Source organism: Barbus barbus (assembly GCF_936440315.1).
Source record: "Barbus barbus genome assembly, chromosome: 30".
NCBI lineage: Eukaryota > Metazoa > Chordata > Actinopteri > Cypriniformes > Cyprinidae > Barbus > Barbus barbus.
Genome location: NC_136758.1, coordinates 16,413,054 through 16,440,465, shown reverse-complemented (window position 1 = coordinate 16,440,465; position 27,412 = coordinate 16,413,054). Strand labels below are relative to the sequence as shown.

The following is a 27,412-nucleotide window of genomic DNA, read 5'->3' as shown; positions in this document are numbered from 1 at the left end:
TAATTTATTTGAAAAGCAGTGCATTAAAAGTCCTGTGCTATTTCTACAATGAAACAAACAAGCATTATCCCTGCACTGCTTTTCTTTGACAAGTTTAGGGAAGACATCTTATGATGACTATGCTCTTTATCCAGTATTGGGGCGGAAACGGGATTACAAATTAAATTTATTTTCAATTTTAATTATCACGTGATGTCTCTTAATAAATAAAAGGAGTGTCACAATTTTGTGAAAGAACTCCATCTGGTGGTGTATTTAAAAATGTTCATTACCATTTTCTTACAAAACATCTTGAGTTACATCCACAGTAACTGTTACTTTCATCTGTTTTTTTTTTCATTAATAGCACAATTTCTGATAAACAGTAGCTTTAGTGGTTGTTGTGTGATGCTCAACCAAACTCAGTTCACGTGATACTTATAACGTCTATCTGTAAACGTGTTAACATTTGTAATTTGACAAACAGTGTACACCAGCTGATGAAATCTGTGTGATATCTCGTTTGATGTTTTTTCGGTTTTTGTAACAAAAAGTGTGTGTTTACTCGGGGAAAGGCCACGTCAGACGGCCTCTGGTCAGTGTTGCCAGATCGGGTTAGAAAAACGACCCCCAAACAAACGTTAAACCTCTTAACAGGAATTAAAAAGAAAATTGCTGGAATTCATTGATGCGATATATTGTTCAATGAATTTTCATTAATTAAACGAGGTAAATCTGCATCTTATACTGACCATCAGAATAAAGGATAAATCAAACTATGAAAAGAGGAAAAAATGTGTATTTATAATCTGAGGTGAGACTGAAGCAAAATAGGAAACAAATTACAGTAACTGGATGCCATATTTTATTTTATTTTTAGTTATCAATGATTATTATATTATTTAGCTAATTAAAACTATTTTGTGAGTTATAGACATAGTCTGTGGTTTTTTTTTTAGTTTAGATTATAAAACGAAAAAAAAATGTTTGACAGCTGCTATTAATGGTAAATCATACTTTGTTGTGGTATGGAGCCAAGCACTACCAAGCCCTAATATGTACTGGAAATAAGCACATAAAATGCAACCCGCTAACTTTATAAATATAACAAGCTGCTTAAAAAAACAAAAGTGGACATGGCAACACTGCCTTTGATCAACCACGTTCTTCAGTTCTGCAGTACCGCCGCGTGACCGCGAGGGGCGACAGAGAGGCGCCACACACTCGTCCAATGACTCGTGGCCTTTCGTAGTATTTCCTTTTATTTAGGTGAGTTGCAGATCAGCCAAATCGTGAAGTGGGTTGAAAACACTGGCAAAGTTTTTATTTTCTTCGTTTGTCTTACTGTAATCAGTTAGTGTGATCGCACAACATGGCTTCTTTAAGGGATCGAGCATTTTAACATTTAAGAAGACGAAAAAGTCCGATGCAGCTCTCCGCCGTGTTTCAAGCTGCTGGCTGTCAACTTGTGCTCTAGCTGCAACAGCTTTGACCGAGTCTTTTTCTTCTTTTGCGCTGGAAAATAACTATTGCTGGATAGCGAGAAAATAACAACGCGTGGGCGTTTGCGCTTTTGAACCATGACCACTGAAGTTGCGAGTGACTTGGACGTGACGGTCAGTTGTTTGGGCGAAGGGAACCAAAACAAGTCGGACACGGATCGACCCAAGAAACCTGATCGAGCGAGCAACGAGGAGGTGCAGCAGGATCCTCCTCAGGTCGACTCTAAACATCAAAAACCGGAGGTCATGGAAAGCAAAGTGGATGGGTTAAGCACGAACGACGAGAACGAGCAGAATGCATCAAGCCACAATGCAGAAACTGCCAAGAAGAAAGTGGCCGAGGCTCCTCCGCCAAAAGTGAACCCATGGACGAAGAAGAACGCGTGCCCTCCTCATAATGCCACCAACAGCTCGCTACAAACAGGTAAGTTAGGGAGTTTATGCCTCCAACAGCATTTATTCTCATGCACACATGTGCTTTGTTAGCCCGCATGTGCTACTGCAAACAGGAGCGGCCATTAAACTCCTGTCATTTCACTTTTATGCCCTTTTTCGCGTGCTTGTGCACCTGTGCTTTGAAATGTATGATAACTGCGGCTATTCTCTCAATTTATGATAATTCATAAACTTTGTGCCCATATCCGTAAAGTGTGTTTTTCATACATGGTCAGGGAATCAGACCAATCAGTGGTAGGGGCGTGGCCTGTTAGCTTTAGCACTAGCGATGGGACAGCGAGTCGGTTCCTTTGAACGGTTTGTTTGAATGATTCATCCGTTGTTGGACGTTATGACGTCGTCCTTGGCAACAACCTGGTGTGACATCATGCCCTAAAACCTTTTAATTAAAACGTATTTGGACACATATTTCTGTTTATTAACGTTTGTTATTAAGAGTGTGTATTGTAATTTGATTAATTAATGTTTAGTTCGTTCTTATGAACTGGGGGTCAAACACTACACTAATTAGAATTTACATTAATCGGTTCTAGAGTTTATTTTTGCTCACTTTTAGTGAATAAAACACGTTTTATTGAAACCAACTGTGTTAGATGAAATTGGCATTAGATAAAGTCGTAAACATATTTCCAATACGCTTTATTTGTAACATCACTAATCACTATTCGTAAACAATTCAGAGATCGCTTTGGTTCTCCTCGAAAAGATCCGACTCTTAAGAACGATTCGTCACGTCACTATTTAGCAACGGGCTAACACCACAGATCGTTTAATCCTCTAATGCGGTATAAAGCACTACTCTGCTTTATTCACACATTTGACAGGGTATATAAGTGGTTGTGACTTAAGGCTTTTAGTCGGTGTTTCGTTTGTGGTTTGGCTGATATATGCTGTGATGTCCAGGCTCGCCTGATTAAAAACACTGCTGTAGTTAAAGTGAGATAATATGTAGAACACTTATAAGACGCACATAAGAACCGGTCCTTGTATGTTACTCATATGTTCACGTAGGGGTTATTTTAATAGGTTTTGGGCTAGTTTAAAAAGTCAAACGCACTGCATGTTTTTGTCAGGAAGCCCGTAGCTTTTTTTTGTCATTTGTGATGTGACCAAATATGGTGGTAGTGGGAATAAACGCCCATCAAAAACGTCCGTTCCCACATAAGTCTGCCGACAGACCCGTGTGTGCCTCGATCATTTGGGTGTATTTGGACAGACTTGCTGATGTGGGCAGATTTAACCCCTCTCCCCACCCCATCTGATCGAGTTGCACGGGGAGCACGTGGAGTGCTGAGCACTGCAACTCCAGCAGGAGCTCATGAGAGGCCTTTACACCCTCACCGCTCCACACTGAGTTTCAACCCCACTTACACAGCTGCTAAACACTTCATAAGTACTTGAACACCTGGTTTTTGGATCCTCATAGTGTTTGTAGAAATGTGCAGCTCATATGTTGAGCTGACCTTATGACAATATGGTAGTTTTAAAGGAATGTTAATATTAGACCACTCCCTCAACTGAATATCACTGTGTACATAGATAAGACCATCTGATGGGGTTTGTTCACATGAGTGTAAGGAATGTGCTTATGTATGTGCATTGTTGTTTAGGGTGAAGAGTGACTTTTTTTAGATGTTAAGAATAAACAGAGACAACTATAATTTAGCTATTTGTAGTTTAGTTTCCATGATTAAGTGTAAACTTGAGTTGACTTGACTTGAAACACTGAGGCGCATTGTTCTGTTTAACTTAAAATAGATTGGCTCCAGCAATGGAGCAGTGCTCAAACAATGGCAATGGTTTTGGGCGACACTATCTGTTTGTCTGACTATGGTTGACGGGGGAAGTGTATAGGAAACCTGTTTGAAAACAGGTAATGCAAATGCAGTAAAAAGAAGGCACTTCACGTTTAAATAACTTGGCTTGCATGTTACAGTAGTAAGAAGATCACAAACCAGAAGAGCAAGATATTTGCAGATGTACAGTTTTGTTCATTAGCTTGTTGTTGAGAATCTCATTTCAGGGGCTGGTTGAAAAAACTTTAAGCAAGTTTGTGCATCTCAGAAAAAAAAGATCTGATAGCTTTAGGTTATCATTGAACTTTGCAGTCTTTTTCCAAAAATAGCATAAATACATAGTTTTGACAATTAAGGTGCGATCCCGTTAGCAAAATTTTGTGGATAAGAAAGATCCATTGTCTGTTTTCAATAGCATATAAAAAGAAAGCTCACATAGACGTAACTTAACTTTTTGGCCATCTTGGAAAATTAAATGACCAACTTGAAAATGAGCAAAATCTACATGGAAAACCTTTTTTGTCCGTACTCGAAACATGAATTTCGTCCACAAATTTCACGGAGAAACGGTAAATATGGCTGCACCTTTATGTTTCTTTGGATACTAGTACTAGTTTGATTGGATGGGTTCCCACATTTTTTATTAGTGATACATTAAAAGTGAATTTTTAATGAAATTAAGGTTTTCATTTAGCTGGAAACTGAAATTAAAAAAAAAAAAGTTTTTGTAATTCAGTTTGGGTGATTGTGTAACTGAACTCTATGTGCTATACAGGGTGTCATGTCCTCAGGTGATGGTCTGAACCAATCATAGTAAAGTTCTTCAGTCTTCTTTCAATTTTTCAGCTGAACAGATTTACATATTGCTTCTCTAGCATCATTTTTGGTTACAGTGAAGTGCATCCACACTGCCAACTTGTTTATCTTTTGTCACCTTTTCATGTTGTGGGCATGAAATGGATGCTAACAACCAATTTTGGTCTTTTTTTTTTTTTTTTTTTTTTGCTGTTTTGTCTGATTATTTTCGGTTGCTTATCTTTGGTGCATCACTGTCCATTATTTTATTTTATTTTATTTTTTGTTTGTTTTCTTCTTTGTATCCGGTATTGGGTGATAGATATCTTGTCAAATAGAGATGATGTTTTCAAGCCACTCCTGGGCAGTCAGTGTTTTGTATGGTGATTAAATTCCTCTGTATCAGTCTTTGAATGGTTAAACCCCTCAGCTGAATTATATTCAGTTGAGTATCTGAATTACATGGCTAATTTCCTGTTTTTCCTTAAGAGAAACAGTTGTGTTTAGTTTAAATGGAGACATGTCGTAAATGAACATTTCTCCTTTGTGGTTTGACCAAACCAATACAGTCTGTTGTGTGAGTTATATGTCAATCCATATGCATTGTTTGTGTCATTATTCTGGTGAATAAATAGAGCTGTAGATCTCACTGACCCTGTTAAGCCAAAGGTCTTTGTGCTTTCTGTAATGTGGGATTCATGTCACGATTCCAAGTATTTGCAAATGGGACTGTGATGTGAAAGTAGCTCTCATGTTGATCCTCAGGGATCTGTGTTGAAAATCATAAATGTGTGCTTTGCTTTGAATGATCAGAATGATGTCAGATGATGTATGGACTGATAGCAGTGTTTTAACAACCATTACTCTGGTCTTAGAGTCTGTACACATGACTTGTTAGCTGACATTTGAGAATAGACTGCCCCACTGTCAAACAACCATAGGGTTTGTTGTAAGCAGCTTTGTCTGTTTTTACTGTAGTGATACCTGTATGTGGTCATTTTTGAGGTTATGAACTTATGTGGCTTAACGTGAACGTCACATTTCAAACTCTTTCTAGTTCTAGGTAGTGCAGTGTTTGTATTACACTAACTTTCAAACATTTATGGATGGTAAGATGTTTTTGAAGCCTGTTATGGTTAAGGCTGCTTTTATTTAAAGAAAAATACAATACAAATAATAATACAATTTGAAAATAGCCATTACTCCAGTCTTAAGTGTCACATGACCCTAGATAGAACCTAGATCATTCTATCTAGATAGAAATCATTCTAATATGGTGTTCAAAAAATATTTCTTATTGCCAATGTTGAAAACTTTGTTTTACTTAAGTTACACCACTTGACATTTGTAAACAAATTAGGTTTAAACTTTTCTTGAAAATGTTATACATGAATACAAAGAGTACATCTTAGATTTCTTTAGATTTTAAAACACATTTGTCTGTCTCTTTAGCGTGTTATTGACCCTAGTTTCTTGAAAAACTTTTGCTAAGCTTTCATTCATTGGCATAGCAACAGCAACCCAACTGGCTTTACGTAATGTTTCTGGCTTGACCTTTTAGTGATTTAAATGATCGTTTGCATCAGATTAAGTTATTAAGCCTCAGGCGGTATTTAATGACAGAAAGGTGTTGTCGGGACAGTATCAGTAAGTTTGTATGTATGGTCACACCCCACACTGTCAGCAAGCGCCCAGTGCCTTATCATACAGGCCATCCTTTCAGTAATGATAAAGGACCCCGGACACTCCCAGAAATGGGCGTCCCTCTCTATCGCCTGTTAAATCCTGACAGCTTTTTCTTTTTTCTTTTTAAAGTAAAGAAATTTAAACCGGTTTTGTTGGCAATTCCAACAAAGTAGTGTTTGATTCTCCCACAGGGAAAAAGCTTTGAATGCTGCTGTATGTCTGAAGAATAAAGCTGATTTGATGTGATCATTTAACTCCTCCCGTGCAATTATAAAGCCCCCGATGTTGCAATGAAAGGATAGACGTTCATCAAAAGTCAGACATGTGGTTGTCACATACATTGGGCTAACTTCCTTAGCGAGATCGTTCTTGTCTTTTAAATAGGTTAGGCTAAACTACACCAGAATTAACACTGTTAGCATTAGCATCATATTCTTTCCGCTGTTTTTAAAAATGCTGTTTATATCAGCTGGTGTGACTGTGTTATTATGGTGGGGGCAGTTTGTCAGGACATAGCCGCTTTGCTGGTTGTGTGAACAGTGGCACAAATACCCATAGGGGCAGTGTCATTGTGTTGGGGGGGTTTGAATACCACGATTTGATGACTCCACTTTCGCTGGCCCTCATAGAAATGTTGTTTGCTGCGTCATCTTACAAAGGAAGTTAATGTTTTACGCGTGTGGATGCGTGACCTTGCTGTGCAGGTGCTGGCGTGTGGCTTTACAATCTAAGTGAAGCTGTTCCCAGATAATTGACCACAGCACTTAGTCCGTATTGACCTGCCACACTGGACACAGTTCGAGCGAGAGAGATGTTTGTAGATTTTAAGTGCAGATCTTGGATACCCGGAGGATGAAAAATCCACTATTCATTCATGAGTCACATGAATAAAGAAATGCTGTATTTATGGTCATACTTTGAGCTATTAATTAACTAAAGATTGTAGCCAGGAGGTGTTTTATAGATAATCCAGACACTGTGCTTATGTATTTAACAGGTGTTTTGAAATGGGGTGTTGTGTGCCCGGTAAAGCCTGGAGAGGTGTTTTACCAAGTGTTATAAGGCATTGCTATGACATTGCACAAGTTATTCCTGTTTGAAATTGTTTTAAAAGGTGGTTACTGTAGAGATGTGTGTGTAATATGTAGGAGTTGGTTTAATGTGTAAATGCCCTCAAAGAGTCATTATCACTTTAGTTAAACTTAGAAGGTTTAGGTCATACTGCACGTGTCCACAGGCAAAGACAAAACAAGCTCCATATCGACCAATTATGTTCTTCCTCTTTGGAGGTGTGTACAATGTTGGTGACGGTCTTCAGTATGTTCTATGAATGAATGATCAATAAAGTCATTGTGTAAATGCACAAGTACAGTCAGGTTAACTGCATTTCTGATTGTCTGAAGTGTTCACGCAGTGTCGGTTGAAGTAAGTGAAAGCATCCAAACTGCCTTTGAAATCTGAATTAAATATAGTATTATGTAAAGGTGTGGTTTTAGCTCTTTTTTGGAGGGACATTTAAGCATTTATGACATGCCCCAAACTGGTTGACTGACATAGTTCTGCATTTGTAGTTTCTTAACTTTACAGAAGTCAAAATTTTTCTTAACTTTGCAAATGTCAGTTCTGCCGGTATAAGAATAATAACAATGGCAATATAAAATAAAAATGTCTGTCTTGCTTTCTCTAATGAACTATATTAAACATAATCTCTCTCTTGATTTTGTTCTGTGTCCACAGAACCCCAGAGTCCTACCAAAGTTGTCCGTGCCAGCAAACCCAGATTCAGGAAGACCAGTAAGGTGAGTCATTTTTATGCAGTGGATCGCCAACAGTGGAGGCAATGTGACCTGCATATATTTGTTTAATGAAATAATAAACTGTAATTCCTGTCATTAATTATAGATACTATATATATATATCCATATGGACTTTTGTTTTATTATTTGGTCCATCTATTTGTGTAAAAGTGGCAGTTTTTTCCTCCAGACTGTTTGTGTAACAGTCTAGTTTCTGCATGTCCTGGTCTGGATCAGGGGTCAGCAGCAGCCAGTCATTTAGCAGCTTCGCTTGTGTTTGTATTTAAGTGGATATTTGTTCGCTCTGTTCAGTCTTTTGTGTGGGTGATAGTCAACAAAGTGTCAGCACATGAGTTTTTGACTTTTACCTCAGCGGGACATTCCAGAGAGAGCACATAGAGGGCTCAGATTTAGTCCTAACAGGGGCAGTAGAGTTGTCCCCGTGACTGACTCCAAAGCATGTTAGTTTGTCTCCACTTACTCGCACGTACAGCAATTCACAGGTTCCCTTGTACATTCGTGACCCCTAGCATGTTATTCTGAGTGTGTTCATCCCTCATGTGTTTTAGTTTTTTTAAAGGACACGTTTGGTTTGTTATGACTAGCCCTGTTAGTTCACATCGGTTGTACCATTTTAACTTCAAGGCGCTGCCTTACAAATTCAGATTCTACCGTCTAGCTTTAGCATCTGGGACACCCAGGACCCATTTTGGGACGATAGTGGAATCCGATATGCCACTTGGAATTCTGGGTTGCTTCGCGGCTTGAGGAATGATTGACGTTCCTCCGGTAATAGAAGGTCAAATGATCTCTGAGAAAGGAAAAGCCACACTTCCCCCACAGAGTCAAAATTATGTTTTGTGTGTTAAATACTGACAAAGTTGTCATGTAGGCTGGAAACTCGACTTGAGGAGTATGCCAGTGGAGTGAAGCAGCTGCCTTTTCACAAATCTTTCAACCTGGACGTTGAGAGAGCATGCATCTGTTCATTGACTTTCAGTTGACAATCATTAGGGAATGATCCTGTTTTTAATTTATCAAATAGTTTTGTGCGTTTCCTATTTATGTACTAACACAGGAGTAGGCTGTTGTAGTAATAGCTCGTGATGAAAGATGGGAACTTTCAGTATAGACGTAACTATTTTTTTTCTCTCTCTTTCTTTCGTTCTCATGTGCAGTCGAGTGACTTCAGTGACATCACAAACTGGCCGACCCCTGGAGAAATCGCCAATAAGGAGGTGAAAAAGACACTGCATTTCCATATAAATCTAGCTGTTTTGTATGCAATTTTGTTCAGTTCCAGGCCTTTATCATTTAATTTACATAATGAAGACATTGACACATTATTTTATTACCATGTAATTTTGATGATGGGACATTATAATAATTACTCATTTCTCAGTATGTCCAACTTGAAACTGAAGAGCAGCTGTGTATGATTTCTGCTGTTACTTTATTCTTGGAAAAATTGGATGCTTTATGTGAATTTCAAAAATCATGGCAATTTCTGGTCATGTTCAAAAATATTTTAGATTTTAAAGTAGAAATTACTATTTGTGAAAAAAAGAATGTAAAAATGGTAATCAAGAAACACTATATAAATTCATTGGTTGTACAAATAGTGAACCCTGAAATTTAGTTCTTGAAACGTGCAAAAGTATGGAATTTAATGTATTTCAGATATTCAGATGTCAGCTTGGAAGCTGGGTGTCTGAAAGTCAAAAAGGTTTAAAAATAGTTTGTCAAGAAAATATAACGAAAATAAATAACCCTCTTGTCTTTCCAGAGCCTCATCTTTCTTTCTTTTTTTCTTCTGTGAAAGGCAAAAGGAGATTTAGAAGAAAATCTAAGATGCTCTTTACCATACAACAAAATTGGATTGTGACATACAAGTAATGCTACTTACTTAATCAGATTACTCTTTCAAGTAACTATTAAATTTACAATTAAATATCTGAGTTACTTTATTTTCCCATTTATTCATTGACACTTTGCCTGTCCCCATTTTGAGAGAAATTGGGAGTGAGGTGCAGAGTCACTTCCTTTAGCCTGAGGCTTATTAATTAAATTGTTTTGTTAATAAAAAAACAAATAAGCAAGCCCAGAACAGGTGGAAAAAACACAATGCGTGACATTCTATATAAAGTAACTAAATAACAATTAGTTACTTTTGTATGAAGTAACAATATTGTCGTGCATTACTTTTAAAAGTAACTTTCCCCAGCACACTTGTGTGCATTCAAAGTTCTTCAGAAGATTATATGGGTTATAGCGCACAAATAATATGGACCACTTTTTGACCATGATTGTATAGATCACTATTCACTTTCATTCAATGTGAAAAAGAGCAGCCTGGACGTTCAAATGAACTTCATCTTTAGTGTTCCATGAAATAATTTTTTTTAATTTTCTTCCATGAAATATTTTGAGTGACGTCTCTCTTTCTGCATTTTTTTTTTGTCACTTTTTATGTCAGAGTTAAGATCTATGAAATGAAGCCTTTATGCACTGTCATGGAGTGTTCATTCCGTATCACGTGCCTTCAGACTTGTGGAAGAAATGTATCCGTGTTGGTTTTCACTGACTGGACTGCTGGCTTCATTCTGCTCAGTTCAGGTGTAATGTACTGAGAGATTGATTTGATTGTGCTCCTTAGCAGCAGCAGAATGTGATAAACGATGTAGGGAGCCAAGGGATGTCCGGACGGCGGGAGAGGAAGAAGGATCGCGGGGGAGAGAAGAGGGAGAAGGAGAGCGGAAGTGATGGGAGTGACAGTAAAGAGAACAGGGAGGCACAGTCGGATCCAATCACAGGACTTTCGAACGAACAGGAGACAGAGGATGGAGAGGATAGGCACAACAGTGCCCCCCGTAGGAGAGGAGGTGAGCCAGACCACAACATTAACACACACAAACAGGCATTCAGTGTCACATTGCATATCCTTATTTGAGGTTCATGTTTACAGTTTGCTGCATTCTGTGCAGTATACACTATATGTTGTCTCCAATTCAGGGAGTTGTATGCTTCACTGTGACCTCTTCATTTTTCACATTGCATGTTCAGAGCTGCTTAAACAGTTTTTTTATTTTATTTTTTTTATTCTATTTTGTGTAAAAATGCCTTTTGAGTTGCGGCAGTCTGATCAAATAATACACTATTTCCAGTGCTTTATGCAATGTGTATACAACTCCATTCACCGTCCTTGAAACTGTACAAATGATAGTGGCCGTTGAGCTTTATACTAATTCCTGTTGGCATGATTTCAGCATTATGCAAAACTGATTGCTGAAACCATGATTAATTTATTCTGAAAGAGAACACATCCAATAAAAGGGGGTTACCCAGCATTCGTCATCATGATAGGGAACCACCTTTATGTGGAATAAATCTGGGACTTGTGTAATTAGTTTCTTCGTCTCATCAGTGATCAGTACACACTCTCTGAAGTGATTGTTTTAGCCTGTAGATGGATTAATTGTTAAAAAGGAAACATCTTTTCATTAAACAAGATGATAATCGTTCAGATTTGTTTTCAAAATAATGTATTCTGCTAAAGAAAAAACAACAATGGCATGTAAAATGAACAGTCATGTAGAGTTATGGCCCAGGTAAGGGTCAAAGGTAATTACCCTTGGAACTTAAAACCCTGAATGGTTAAAAATGGCTTTTAAACATCTGTCCACTTTAGTGAATGTCATGTATCAAATGGTTTAACAAACTTGTCAAAAGTGCTACCCATTTCTTTAGATGGGGAAAAAGGTTTGGAAAGTGGAAGTGGGAAAAAAAATGACTCGGCACACCTTCATAACACTTCTTCAAACTTTAGGAAAAAATGTGGGAACTTGAACATGATCACACGTGTACCAGGTTAAAAAAAAAGAGAAAGACAGATGCTGAAAGAATTGAGTGCTTAGAAATTCTCATGATGCCTGGGCGGGTTTTAGACGTATTAATGCTTAAAATCACACACGCATGTCTTAACACATACACACATGTGCGCATAGTCACACACTCAGACACGCAATATTCTTGAACTATTACACAATACTGATTACTTAAGTAGCTCCTTCATTTCTTCATAAATCTCAGATTGTTTTATTAGATGTTAGTGTGGGGTAATTTGCTATGAATTATTGTCATGGCAAGACATGCAGGAGGATATATGGCATTACTAAAAGCCCCTAGGCTGGTTTTGGAAAGCTTCTTTCTCTTTCTGTTTTTTTGCATTGTCTGTGTCTTAAAACATAGATATCGTGCTTTATATTCCTATATACTAATCTGAATTTATTATGACTATAGTGGGGTGCAAATGTCCAGTGTGTACATTGAATTATTTGTTATTGCATGGTTCTAAACAAATTAATGTTGACACAGATAAATACTAAATATTAAAAGTGTTCTAGGTCACAAATCAAATAAGTAAATGTATGTCATATGAATTCATATGAACTTTGTATAGGCAGTCAGATTTGTTTGTCTTCATTGAATCTCAAGACTTTCAAATCATGCTGGAAAACATGATTATCAGGTTTTAATGAAGCGGCGCTTGAGCTGCACAAACACCAAGTGCTGCTTCATTAAAACAATAGAGGAACAAACTAAACTGAGACTTTAGTGTTCATTTTTTTAATTCAAGATGACTGTAAATATTTAAAACTGTTAATTTGAGTTCTTATTTTGTCCTTTTCTTTTGTGTGTTCCTCAGGCTGGCGGAGAGAGAGAGATTTCTTTGACACAGCGAGCGTTCGCAGCGAGGGCAGCAATGTCCGCGGAGGCCCCAGGGGCAGGGGCAAAGGTCGCGGCCGAGGCAGAGGTCGTGGACGAGGTAACCAATAAACATTCCTAAACAACCTAAACTTCAATTCTCAGTCAGACTTTTAAAATGACTTAAAGAGAAATTTTATATTTGAAGTGTTTGTTTGTGTTTTTATGACATTCTAGTAAATAAAATGCACTGAATCTCGTTTACTTGAAATTCCTTCCAATTTAGTTTTTTGTTAAGGCAACATAAGGGTTTCCCAGGGCTTGATATTATGCTTGTCAAGGCACTTGTCTTTCAGACAAGTAAAAGTGAATAAAAAAACAACTAAAAGCGATTAGGATCAGTCACCTTAAAGGCATAGTTGAAAATTACACAATGATTTACTCACCCTCAAGCCACCCTAGGTGTATATGAGTTTCTGCTTTTAGACAAATACAATCAGAGTTATTTTAAAAAATGTCCTGGCTCTTCCAAGCTTTATGGAATAGGGTTTAAGATTTTGAAGTCCAATAAAAGTGCATAAATCCATCATAAGTGCTCCACACGACTCCCAAGGGGTTAATAAAGGCCTTCTGAAGACAGTCGATGCGTTTTGTCCATTGTCCAATATCCATATTTAAAACTTTATACATAATCTCTAGATTTGGCTAAATGACGTATGCGTGTTCGCGAGAGAGTGGCATTCCAGCGGATGGCGTAGAACTTTGCAAAATAAAACACTGGTCACAAATTGACCATATGCACGGAGCGCTATTTAGAACTTCCGGATAAAGATAAGCCAGCTCGTAATCTTCCGGTGGAGCTCATTTTATATGTGCTATGTGTAGGTAGAGACTCTCACAGAAACCTCTCCTGCCTCATTCTTATCATAAACTGAGAAACAAAATAATTGCAACACCATAAATAATGATAGCGGAATTAACATACAGTTTCATGTTATTAAAGAACATATCATTTTATATGCAGAGTCTGGTAATCCCAGGAAAGTACCCAAGTAGGTAAAACTGTACATTTAAATGCTGACAAATAAACACTATCGTAACTGTTTAGGCAGTTAGGCTAATCTCTTAAAGGATATTGTAATGGTGTTCTCGATAATCAATATCTTACCTTCATAGCCATGAACACATTTATAAAATTTTAAAGCATTTATTATTTCTCAACTCTGTGTGCGATAAAATTCCCATTATTAAAGGTTCACTTTTCATTCATGAAGACGACATGAAGAAATATGCAATTAACGTATCTCGGCAACTTTTTAAGATGAAAATGAAATTACCGTTATAACCAAGAGATGGCAGTAGATGATCACTCATTGACTGACTGCAGCCATTTCAAATTAATTTTTCACGTCTTTTTAATATAAAATAAATATTATAAATTTAGTACTTTGTTGCACAAAAGTATAAAGTATAGCAAGTGCAGGAAGTCACAAAGTCAGCCTATAATGCTTTTATTTAAATTATTTAAATACCTATATAGTCAAATACAAATGAAATAAGTTGGTATAACAAATAAATAATGCATTCAATATTTTGAAATGTTGAGATTTAATTTAATAACTAGGCTACATCGCTTAGGTTTTATCCAACACAGACCCAGTTTTGTTAGTCTGAATTTAGTCTGAATCTCTTAATGCACAGATTTATTTTGACATCGGCTCGTTAGATGATTCATTTCGTTGCCACTGTCAATCATAGCAATTACTCGTGGCATGATTTAACGGATTCCCTCGCATAAATTTAACATTCGCATTTTGTCATTCCTGAGATGGTATATGTGGACATTTGGTCATCTTAATCAAACAAAACTTTTCTCCTAATTGTGAATGGATTATGTAGAGAAACCGAGCAAAGGGCGCTCCTCTTACAGCGCTGTACACTTGACCGGAAATGACTGAGCTGGCTTATCTACAACCAGGAAGTAACCGTGTATAAGGTCAATTATAAGTACAAAACAAGGATTTGTAAAGAAAAATGTTGGAGGATTTCAATATAAGCCAAGAGCCTTTGCTGTAAACAAAACTTGATTCTCATGAGACTAGAATATTCTCACCGGAGCCCGTGCTATGCCTACGTAATCTCTTGTGAACACGCAAGACAGTTAGTGGAAGCTAGATATTATAAAGTTTTAAATATGGATATTTTTCCAACCAAAAAAAACGATTGTTTTGCTTCAGAAGGCCTTTATTAACCCCCTGGAGCCGTGTGGAGCACTTTTTATAATGGATTTATACTCTTTTACTGGACTTCAAAATCTTAAACCCCATCCACTGCCATTTATAAAGCTTGGACACTTTTTAATATTACTCTGACTGAAAGTCATAAATACCTAGGGTGGCTTGAGGGTGAGTAAATCATGCGGTAATGATCATTTTTGGTGAACTATCCCTTTAAACTTTAAAATCCTTCTTCACTGTAAAGCATAAAAATAGTTTAGTCATAACTTCATTTTAGGTTTAGGTTTCACGTATTCAGTGTCAAGTATATGTATAGAAATATACATCATGTAACCCATTTTTATTTAATTTTTTTATTATTTTTTTAGGTCGTTATGACTACTCCCACAGTTACCGGGAATCGTACCTGGATGGGTCCACAGTTCCATCCGAGTTTGGCACTAACATGGTCTATTACTACGACGACGGTAATCGCGTGCAGATGTATACGATTGAGGAGAATTTAATTAAAGAATACATCAAACGCCAAATGTAAGTTCAGGGTCTCTCTTTTCTTTGAATTTATACAAAATACAGCACTTGGTTTGCTTTTCCAGCTCTCCAGCTTTCAGTTTACCACATGGTTTCTTTTTATTGGTCATATCACACCAAATTTGGACTTTATGAGGATTTGTACTTATCTGTAGTTTAGTTAATTAAACTAAACAGTGCACACGTGGCTATATTATATCGGTGTTTCACACTTTACCACCAGTAGGGGGAGCAGCTGCAGCATTTGGCGGCCTGGCTCTGTCTGTCTGTGCCCTTAATTTAGCTCGTCTGCTTTATGGATGATGGGGAAGGGTCAGATGAGCTAGTTTAGCGAGATTAGGACAGAGGATACTGGGAGCGTTGTGTGTGTGTGTGGGGGGGCATTTCCTAGTTAGCCAGAAACTGACTTTTGTGTTTCATGTGGAAATGAAAATGTGTATCAGTGTGCATGGTCAAAGTGTGTCTTCTTTCTACTACCCTGCATGAGGTTTGTTTGTGTGTGTGTGTGTGTGTGTGACTTCTTGCCCATGTAATCTTATTCAAAGAGTTCAGCCAAGCTTACTTCACTCAACGCTGTGATCATAACGAGCCGTGAATCCAGAGGGAGCTCACACACATTCACACGCGCACACACACACACTGGCTGTTTAACACTGATCTGAAACCTGTCTTCAAAAACAGTTTCGATCAACACTTACTGATGAAACGTTGTTCACAGATCAGTAAAAAAGATCCTTCCTATGCAGAGATTTTGATAGGGCTGAAAATACTTTGGTTGAGTCTTCACTTTGTGAAAAAGAGGAATATGAACAGAGAGAGAGAGAGCAAATTTCACAAATCAGAATAGATTTTACGATTTATAAAGCAGCAATTCCATCCCAACAACATCATTGCTTCAATGGAATATATATCTCTAAACCACAAACAAGTTTTTATATTTAATAAAAGAGCCACAATCGCTTCCCCAGTGACTTCAACTTTCACTTAATCTCAACTGTGCTAATTTATGTTGTTTCATAATAGTCTCGATTGCATAACACTGTGATGATAAATAGCATTATAGTGCTTTGTCAACATGTTTTCTGCATGTGCTGTGTGGTAAAAAATAGGTTCATCGCTGAAAATCTACATTTAGTGGTGTCTTGGATGTTTTTGGGCCATCTTACAGTGTATTATTTATGTCTAATTCTGTATCTGTTTATTTTTTATATTTTTGGTTTATTTGAAAAGAGGATATAAGTGTCTCCATTTGGCACGTTTCGAAATTCTTTGTCCTGCATGTTCTCCAAGTCCAGTTTCTCCTCACACCTAAACATACCAGTGAGTGACTTGCAAAACACCACTGCTAAAACTCCCCAGAATCATTTGCGGTATTGCACATGGGGCATCTCGACCTCTGCTGACTAAAGCTGCAGGAATGTGTTCCTCCCAGAGCACTTCCTCTGCTTCTTACAGGAGTTTTAGCAAATGTTCATGTATGTTACACATTAAGGAGGCGTTTGATTGGTTGATGTATATCATCGGTCACGTCTCTCAAGTTCCACCTTCAGGTGCCTCATCAGGGTACCATGTAGGAACTTGCATGTGTTAGGAGAAACGTAATCAACTTTTCTCCTAACTGCTTGTCCACAAAGGCTCTATAAGATTACTATACAATATTTAAATATAAAATTCAGCAGTAATAATGGAGGTCTGGTCTGCAGTTTTGGTCTCACTGCACCTGGTCTCACTGGAATCCTGCCAGAGGCTCTGTGCCGTCTGCTGTGGGACTGCTGTGTTCCTCCCCTCACAAAATACACAATACCCAGAGGACGGATATAGAAAGTGAAGCGGTGCTGATCTGTGAATGCATATGTTGCTGGAAAAAGAGAGAGAAGGATGAATAGATAACTAAAGAGATGTGAGAGTTCTGTCTTTATTCCCAAGACATCCAGTCAGTTCTGTCTTTGCACATATAACAGTTTAATTGCAGCAGTTATAGAACGAGACTGTAATACCACGGTGCTCTGGATTTGTTTTTTTTCAATACTTATTTGTATTTTTGTGTGTTAAGTTCAAAGCTTAAAAATATGTGATGTGTATGTAATTATATCCAAGTTGTATGTAATTACATCTTAATTGCACATACGTGACATGCAGTAGTTATTTTTGTAGTTAGTATTTAAATATACAGTAATTAGAGGCATGTGAGCAGCAGATGTGAAACTATGCTGTTTAATTATTATTTTGGAGTTTATAGATGGCTGTTTGTTTGTTTTTAGTGAATACTACTTCAGTCTTCCAAACCTGGAGCGTGACTTCTTCTTGCGGAGAAAGATGGATTCAAAAGGCTTTTTGCCCATCTCTCTGATCGCCAGTTTCCACAGAGTCCAGGCCCTCACCACCGATATCAACCTCATTAAGGAGGTGACTGTTGACCCTTTACTTCTGCTCTGTCAGAGTTTATTATCTTTAGACTGTGTTATATCTATTTTTGTGTATATGTCCAGGCGCTGAAGAACAGTGAAGTTGTGGAGCTTGTTGATGAGCAGCTCCGTAGGAAAGAGGAGCCGGAGAATTGGCCCATCCCGGGTCCCTCTCTGGACTCCCCGCGCACAGATTTTTCCCAGCTCATTCACTGCCCTGAGTTCGTCCCAGGACAGACATTCACCTCCCTCAGCACAGGTTCTGATGTGTTCCACTGTTTAGCTTTTTTATTGTAATTGTCATTGTTTTGCAGTTATACTGTTATTTTGCCTGATTCTGAAAATGGTAGTCCTCATCACACTCACTTATTTGCTGGCAATCTCTCTCTCTCTGCATGTGCCACAGTGTCGTCCTCCCCAGTCAGTAAACACATAGTTGAACCTGCTCTGGTAAATGGCCAAACTAGTGATGACACAGACGCAGTCAAACCTCAGTCCAAAGAATCCTCTCCTTCAGACTCAAAAAGCAGCTCTAATGAAGATGGGAATACACCTAAAGAGGGGTCCAGCAGTCTCTCTGATCCAGATGCCCAGCCGTGGATACAGGTGGAAAAGCGACAAAGAAACTACTCTGGAAAAAATAAGGTACTTTCAGATCCTAGTCTAGTGATGCATGCCACAGTGTTTTGTAGTTATACACTAAATTCAGATTATTATGCCAACAATTGTTTTTATGTAACAGCATTAAAATTTGCCTTAAAAAGTAAAATGAAGCACAACAAAATAATTCTGTCATTTTAAATTTTACAAGTGAATTTAGCCGTCACAACATTATAATCTACAGATTTACATTTAACAGTGTTATTAAGTTGCTGTTTTTTTAAAGAACAACTTTAAAAGATTGTTAGATGACCGTAGAGGTAATCTAAATGAAAATCTATGGAAAATGAGCATGAACAATTACATTTACAGTACTGTTCAAAAGTTTGAGCTCGGTAAGATTTAAAAAAAATGTTTTTAAAGAAGTTTCTTATGCTCACCAAGGCTGTAAAGAAATACATATACAGTAGTATTGTGAAGTATTACTAACATTTTAAAGTGACTGTTTTCTATTTTAATATATTTTAAAAAGTATTTTATTCATGTGATCTGCAGAAATCATTCTAATATGCTGACTTGGTGCTCAAGAAACATTTCTTCTTACTAATGTTGAAAACAGTTGTTCTGCTTAGTATTTTTGTGAAAACCATGATGTATTTTTCAGGATTCTTTGAATAGAAAATTCAAAAGAACAGCGTGTATTTGAAATGGAAATCTTTTTTTAACATTATAAATGCCTTTACTGTCACTTTTCATCAGTTTAATACACGCTTGCTGAATAAAAGTATAAATCTCTTTTTGAAAAATATTGCTGCCATCAAACAATAGTGTACAAAATGAATAAATTAAAATATTGTCCAGTAACTGATATGCAGTGCATGAAGCAAAATAATAGGGATACACAATACACGGGTACCAAAAATCAATTTGGAGAATATTTTTCAATATTTTAAAAGAATAAAACAATCCATGGTCAATTCTCATTTCTTGAAGTTCTTTTGTAACTCTTGAGTCTGCTTGAGCATTTTGATCACACTTCTTTCCTTTTCCCTCCTCCATATCTCTTCATCCATCATTTCCTCTCTCCATTATTCCATCTCCTGTCTTGTGGGTGTGTAGACCTCAGTAACTCCTCTTCCTCCTAGCCCTCCTTCTCCTCCTCCTCTTCCTCATTCTCCTCCTCCTCCTCCTCATTCTCCTCCTCCTCCTCCCCTTCATGAGTTGTCCCTATCTGCAGTTGAGTATCCTCCCCGCTTTGTGTTTCCTGCTTTGTTGTTTTTTTTTTTTTTTTCATATTTATTAAAAGTAAATAAGATATGTTTTGCGTTTGCTTCAGGAGGGCACAGAATTGGTTCAGTCCAGCCCAAAGCAGCAGCCTGAGGCAGACCAGGAGGAGCTGGACTTCCTGTTTGATGAAGAAATGGAACGACTCGCAGCGCCTCGCAAGAACAACTTCACTGATTGGTCAGATGACGATTCTGATGATGAACTTGACGACCGAGATGTAAACAAGATCTTGATTGTTACTCAGACCCCCCCACACCTGCGGAAACATCCTGGGGGCAATCGGACGGGGAACCATGTGTCACGTGCCAGAATTACAGCTGATCTTGCCAAAGCCATTAACGATGGATTGTTCTACTATGAACAGGATCTTTGGACAAAGGAAGAAGGGCAGCAAGAGTGTGCCAATGCCAAGGTGAGAATGGTTGTGCTTTTTAAATTATTAACATTACAAAAATAATTCACCATTTACATGTTGCAATAAAGAGTTCAGTAGAATGTCCAAACTTCTCACCTCCAAGAAGTGAATAGCGAACACTGCTGGCACTGGTCAGCATCCACTTTTATTGTATGGAAGAGAACAGCTTGGACATTCTGTTAAGTATCTTAATATATTACAATTTAAAACAGCTGTTTTCTATTTTAATATATTTTTAAATGTAATTTTGTCCTGTGATTTGCATTGCTGAATTTTCAGCATCATTATTCCAGTATTTAGTGTCACATGATCCTTCAGAAATATTTCTAATATACTGATTTGCTGCTCAGAAAAAGTTTTTTATCATCAGTGTTGAAAACGTTATGTTGCTTAATATTTATGTGGAAACTATGATCATTTTTAACTATTCTTTGATGGATAGAAAGGATTTATTTAAAATCATTTTGTAATAATATAAGTCCTTACATTAACTTTTAAGCAATTGAATGCATTCTTGCTAAATAAGTGTTAATTTCATTAAAAGAAATCTTATTGAACCCAAACTTTTGAGCCATAGTGTAAACAAAAAGATTTGTTTTAATCCAAAATGAGCATGTAATTGTAACACAGAGAAGTTTATGCCGAGTGTGGTGTTAGTTCAGCAGCTGTTGAGTTCAGATAAATGTCCACGCTCAGCAGAAACATGGGAATTTTCCTCTGCAAATGTTGGAATTTCTCTGTAGTGCCTAAAAATATGCTGAAATATTTGCTTAAGATCTCATATCTCACATCAGGCAGCACATTGTGTTTTTGCTGATTTATTTCTCAACCAACCTGTGCACTCTAGGATTTGGCATGTGATCACAGACCTCTTTAGGGTTATTTCAATATCATGTCATGATTCAGTTTTATTAGGATATTACAATGTCTGGATTAAATAGTTTGGTTAATCCAGCAGTGTTGTCATTTGTTTTCAACAGAACAGTGACAAATACCTGTATGTACCCTCCACAGTTAGCCAATCAGACGAGAACTCTGTGATAGTATATGGTCTAGGATGTGTGCGTTCTTTTAGAGGAAAAGTTCTTGTCTTGATCCTCCAGGATAAGAACTCGTTTATTGATGTTGTATGAGCCAGTCATTTGCAATTTGCGAATGTCAAAAACCCTGAAAGAACGTGACTCTAATTTAACTCAAGTAGGTCATATCAAGTTTACAGTTTACACAGATATGTGTTTGAACTGTACAGTGGTGTCGGGGGTACCCGCCTGTTCCCACTCATGGGAGTCGTAACACCTGTGTCAACTGTGCCAAGGTCTCTTAAGGATTGAAGTTCAAAGTACAGACACCTGATAAACAGCAGAACAAAATGACAGAAAAGAGCACACATACATTTGTTTGTTCAGATCATATAGAATTTATGATGTCACTATAGTGTGGCTTTTTTACATTAATATGTTCTGTGTACTATTGTGGCCAGTGTGTATAAATGTCAATTTGACACATTACATTCTTGGTAAACTCCCGATCGACTATGTTATGTCTGATTTAATGCCTCTGATAGACCTAAAAGCTTCACTTTCAGTGGCCAAATGGGTTTGAGCCTTTATGATGGACTGTAAGGATGTCATTGCAAGTAATGACCGCTGGTAAACCTGATCAAGTGCACTGCCTGCAGTCAAATACAGAGCTCTTATGACTTCATTGTTCATACAGGCAGAAACTGGAAGCCCATCGGGGCACTTTGTCTTCCTCTTCTCCTCTTTGCTTTTAAGGAGTGTGATGCTCTACTTGTAGTTTTAATGCTTTTAGCCCTCTTTTAGCTGTTTGTTTGTACTCTCTATAATGTGTCAATATATTCAACGTTTTTAGGATGTGGAGAACTTCAGAAAGATCAACATGATCAGCCAAAATGAGTTTGATACTCTGACCCCTAAACTTCCCATTGACCCCAACCAGGAGGTCCCGCCCACTCCACCATGTCAGACAGGTGACTATCTATCTATCTATCTATCTATCTATCTATCTATCTATCTATCTATCTATCTATCTATCTATCTATCATCTCAATAAAATAATTTATTTATTTAAAGGTAATTTTTTGTCTGTTCTTTTTCTTTAGATGAGTCTAGCATGGCTCATTCTCTCCCCACGGATGTCCCAGAATCCTCCAGTGTGCCTCGCACCCCACGTACACCACGCACCCCTGGAAGACAGGACCCCACCAAAACCCCACGCTTCTACCCTGTCATCAAAGACAGCGGCAACCTTGACGGAAAAGTATGTTTGTACTAGGAAAACATATTCTGGGATTATAAGGATGACCTTTTAGGTGTATTTTTGTAACTATATTTATGTATTACCTGAGATTATTACCTGTTTTGTCATTTATTCACCCTCATGTCGTTCCAAACCTGTGTAAGATTCTTTCTTATGTTGAACACAAAAGAAGATATTTTGAAGAACCAGTCAGTTAATGGTCCCTATTGACTTCCATACAATGCGAGTAAATCACTTGCATATGCGACTAATCTTCACTCTGGGCAACTAAATGATGTCTAATATTTTTTCTAACATTTTTGCTTAATGCCTGAGTTCTTGTCCTAACCAGGTGCTTATTTCTGCTTTTTCTTTTTCTCCTCCTCACTCTTTTAGACCCCCAGAAAGAGGAAAACCCGTCACAGCTCTAACCCTCCTCAGGAGTGCCATGTAGGCTGGGTGATGGACTCACAAGAACACAGACCCCGCACTTCCTCCATCAGGTTTGTGGCTTTTTTTTATGTCATGCCCACAACACTGAGGTGCAAATCTTTCTATGACTTGAAACACATCAGCTAATTGTTTCAAAAAGTTGGCTCTGCTTAACAGTCTTTCTTTCTCTCCCATTATCCTGCTCGTCTTCTCTACAGCAGCTCGAATGCATCTCCGTCAGAAGGAGGTCCTGCGCTGTCAGGCAGTTATGGCTGCACCCCACAGTCCCTGCCGAAGTTCTGGCATCCATCCCATGAGCTTTTGAGAGAGAATGGCTTCACCCAGCAAGTTTACCACAAATATCGCAGACGATGCCGCAATGGTGCGGTGATTGTTTGTTTTTCACACAACAGCTGTTCTGTATATCTGTATATATATACTTGCTTTACTTTTGTGTATTTTCTTTCCTCAGAGAGGAAGCGATTAGGTGTGGGTCAGTCTCAGGAGATGAACACCCTCTTCAGATTCTGGTCCTTCTTCCTCAGAGACAACTTCAACAGGAAGATGTACGAGGAGTTCAAGCAGTTTGCCGTAGAGGATGCCAAGGAGAACTACAGGTAAGAGTCATAGTCCTGAATTCTGTATTTTATCTGCAGAATCTTGTCTATCAGAATATCAGCATTTGAGAGTTCAGGCAGCGAATTCCAGAATAACCAGGCATTAAGTCAACCAAGTTAATTTGACCCCTTCTCAAGTGCCCCCAGTTTGGCAAGAGGGTACATAAATGACATACCAAAAATAAAAAGGTTCCTTCTCACGAGTCCCTCTGAATATATGCATAAGCAGTGGTATAAACCATTGGTATTACAGATGATTCATTTTCCTGATTTTGATTTGTTTTACAGAGAAGAAGACTTGAAAAATGGTTCATGTCCATTCGTAACAATAATGAAATATAAATTAAATATTGGCTATCATAGCAATTTGTTGTGAGAGAATGTTGAAGTTGGCATTCATGTTTGACCTACATAACACACAACATACAAACACAAACCCACTTTAAAATGTCTGCCAAGTCTGAACATTGTTCCTTCTGGTCTGTCTGGTTCTTATACAGTGATGCATGAACTCTTCTGGTTGTTTACTCACAAATTGTTTGTATTAGTTCTGGGAATCCAGATCATTGTAGTATATTTCAGAATCTTGTGCTTGTTTTTTGGGCACAAAATGACAGTCTTAAGATGAGTGCAAATATTACTAGCTCTGAATTTCTGCATGTATAGTATTTTCAATGTTGATAGTCATGCAAATGATTACACTGGTAAACGATGTATAAGGTTTTTGTATACTACCTACTGTGCTACCTGGGAAGGCCAACACTGGTTTCCTAATGTGTGTTCAAATGTTTAAACAGGTACGGACTGGAGTGTCTCTTCCGGTTCTACAGTTATGGACTAGAGCGGAGGTTCAGACAAGACCTCTTTAAGGACTTCCAGGAGGAGACCATCCAGGACTATGAGAAAGGTCAGACATTATTTGGCAAAACAAATAAAAAAAAAAACATGCAAAGGCAGAAATGTTTATTTTGCCTTTTTAACTTTGCTGCGTATCACCAATCATATCAGTATCTGGTGTTTTGTGGGTGAAATTCACATACTCTGTACATTAGCGGAAGCTTGTTAGTAAACCACCATTTTTTTGCTGAAAGATGTGTCACCTTGTGCTTGCATCTGATGTTTGAGGGTTTGTGTATTTGTGTAGGTCAACTATATGGACTGGAGAAATTCTGGGCTTTCCTGAAATACGCAAAGGTAAAAAATCAGCCCATTGATCCCAAACTCCAGGAATACCTCAGCAAATTCAAGAGCATTGACGATTTCAGAGTAGATGTGAGTATAAGCATCTTGCATGTCAATGTGATCCCAGAATAACACATTAACCCTGTAAAGCCCAACGTATGAATCAGTAGTTAAAAAATACAAATTCTGAAATGGAACAGTTTTTTAAAACCTTTAGACAAAATCTAAAATAAAAAGGTTTACATGTGTGTTTTATAATTTATTGTAATTTTTATGCACATTAGGTTTTTATGCCTCATATAATAATATAAATGAACATGGAGCTCATTCTCAAGGGGTAAAAAAGCTTTTATTCAAAGGCTCAAATTGAGCAAAAATATGCAATTTGGTGCAGTTGTTGATGTTTACATGGCCAAAAAGTATAATGAAATTCTGATAGCTTGTCATCTGATGAGAACAGACTACTTGCATACTTTTACATACATGTAATGCAGTCCAATACATTGTGAAAAATATTACTAACAATATAAAGATAATTCTTAGGTTTACTTTATAAAAATCAAATATTTTAAAGCAAAAAGACAAGTCGTTATATATATTTATCTATCAATAGTATAAACTATTGATCAGAAGCCAGAAGCTTGTAGACTGTGTGCAACAGGTTTGATCATGTTGATAATTTAGAGGCCTTAGAAATTTGTATCATATATTATACAGTATGCTTTATAGGATAAATGGGATTAGTCAATATACATTTAATCACTTTCTAAATCATAATATTAGTCTGTTGAACTCTAAACCAAATGTACTTTCCTTTCTCTTAGCCACCAATGGCAGAGGAAGGAGTAAGGAGGAAAGCACACTCGTCCTCTGCAGGAGACGAGGTGAAACGTAGGCGACACAACTCGACATCATCATCGAAACAGACCCCAGTTGCCAAGACGTCTTCAGACAATCAACCAACTGCTGGAGGGTTGGCAAAAACAATCACAACGGATCAAACCGCTGCCCCAACGACAGGGAAAACCATCACTCAACCATCAGCCAAGCCAGTCACAGCCTATCAGAAACCAGCACCTCTGACTGCCAAAAGCAGCACAGCTAATGACCAGTCTACAAAAGCGCCATCCAAAGAGAATGTGAAGAAGAATACCTCATCAGATGCTCGTAAAGGAGAGGTGGCGACGAGCAAAAACAAAGATGCCCAACAGCCAAAGAAATGAAGCCCTTGCTATACTATATACAGTATTTGAGCGTGATTCTAACTCTAGAGCTGTGAAAAGATTTTCAGTGCTGGTGCAGGCTTACGTTTTACACCGTAACCTCGGAAGTGAGCCGTCAAACTGTTAGAGCAAAGACCAACTGTCAGACCATTGCGTTCACAAACCGAAGAGTAAACCAAAAAAATCTTTTTGTTGTACAAAGTGCTTTTTCTGGACAGGTTAACTTCCATAAGATCTTTTTTTCTCTTTTTTTTCTTTCATTTTTTTTTTTCTTCCGCAGTTAATAGTTTCAGAATCAAGTACGCATGGTGAACTTGTTTTGCTGTAAAGTTTACAGAAAATGCATTCCTACATCGAATGCAGTTTTGTTTCTTTTTAAAATTAGTTTTACCTTTGCAAATGCCTTACATTTCAAAAGCAATAAAATATATATTTTACAGCTCTCAGCATAAAAAAAATAATCTCTTGGTTTTTAAGTGTTTTTAATTTGTGCGAAATGCACAGTACACATTTAGTTCATTTATTTTAAAAATGTAAAACAAAAAAAAGCTCATCAAACAAAAAAAAATTTGAACTGAGGTTGACACAAGATAATACACTATATAGCTTATTGCATTTTTTGCTCTTTTAGCTTGTGTAGGATATATGACAGTGATGGAATACTAAGTTCTTTGTTTTTGTGATTAGCTGAGTGTCTCAGCTGAATATCGGAGAAGTACGTAGATATCAGTGGCGAGGGATTGTAAAAAGTGTTAACATCATCAGGAACTACAGGGATGCTCCTGCTTTTAAACTAATATTTGTGCCGATCGCATTGCGGAGGTGGTGTTCTCAGATGCCACGTCTCCAGTTTAGGTGCAGAGTAGAGGAGAAAACATCTTTGACCTTTTGATAATTTTGACTTAAATTGGTAAACATCTGTGTACTTGAAGTTTCTAATTTTATCTTTTTGAGAGGAATTATTCTTCCTTTTAAATTTTGAATCCTATTGGAGTTAAGTTTGAGATAATTTATTGTTTTACTCTCTTTTGAAAGCTTAATTGATTATAATCTTTTTTTATTGATATTACTGAGAGAGTGTAGATGACTGCAAACATGGTGGCCCAGAGAATACTTTTATTTGCATTATATTTTTATTTTGCAGTTTGCATCTTTGCTGATAACATTAATTAAATGTTAAATCAGTGTTTTATTTCTCACTTATGATCATTAATCAGACACTGAATTGATGTCCCGATTGTATCATATTTGCTTATGAAAACTGTACATAAAAAAAAAATTTAGAAGCAGCTCTCGTAATGTCAATCAATTCATTTTATTGTGATATTTTTGTTTGTGTGCGCTTGTGTGTTGGTATGCATGTCGGTTTAATTTTTTTTCTTTCCTCATAAATTGTAAAATGTAAAAAAAATTTAAAATATATTAAAATCTGTTTATAAAACCCCAAAATAATATATATTGTATTTCTTGTTCAGTTCAAGTCAGGTCAGCGTGTGCGGTGTAATGTTGT

General features: G+C 37.4%; 1 protein-coding gene across 4 annotated transcripts; it reads left to right on the top strand.

The window, feature by feature from the left end:
- The first annotated feature begins 1,178 nt into the window (after positions 1-1,178).
- larp1b (La ribonucleoprotein 1B) lies at positions 1,179-27,342 on the top strand. Of its 4 annotated transcripts, none has more exons than XM_079386721.1 (18): positions 1,179-1,905; positions 7,952-8,013; positions 9,189-9,248; positions 10,670-10,892; positions 12,716-12,835; positions 15,320-15,482; positions 17,744-17,888; positions 17,972-18,146; positions 18,294-18,532; positions 19,824-20,186; positions 22,062-22,179; positions 22,312-22,469; positions 22,845-22,951; positions 23,099-23,262; positions 23,353-23,497; positions 24,295-24,404; positions 24,642-24,769; positions 25,504-27,342. In XM_079386721.1, the coding sequence occupies exons 1-18, from the start codon at positions 1,560-1,562 to the stop codon at positions 25,900-25,902; spliced, it is 3,225 nt and encodes a 1,074-aa protein (XP_079242847.1). In that variant the 5' UTR covers positions 1,179-1,559; the 3' UTR covers positions 25,903-27,342. The 4 variants fall into 4 exon arrangements, with proteins under 4 accessions (XP_079242847.1, XP_079242848.1, XP_079242846.1 ...); XM_079386722.1 differs by having other exon boundaries at positions 10,667-10,892; positions 23,102-23,262; XM_079386720.1 differs by having other exon boundaries at positions 10,667-10,892.
- Positions 27,343-27,412: the final 70 nt, after the last annotated feature.

What these genes read in the sequence shown, in the direction of transcription:
- larp1b (XM_079386720.1), top strand. Translation starts at nt 1,560, where the DNA reads ATGACCACTGAAGTTGCGAGTGACTTGGACGTGACGGTCAGTTGTTTG. An exon ending in GAGAAATCGCCAATAAGGAG is followed by an intron (nt 9,249 to 10,666) that starts GTGAAAAAGACA and finishes TGTGCTCCTTAG; the next exon opens with CAGCAGCAGAATGTGATAAA. An exon ending in TGCCCCCCGTAGGAGAGGAG is followed by an intron (nt 10,893 to 12,715) that starts GTGAGCCAGACC and finishes TGTGTTCCTCAG; the next exon opens with GCTGGCGGAGAGAGAGAGAT.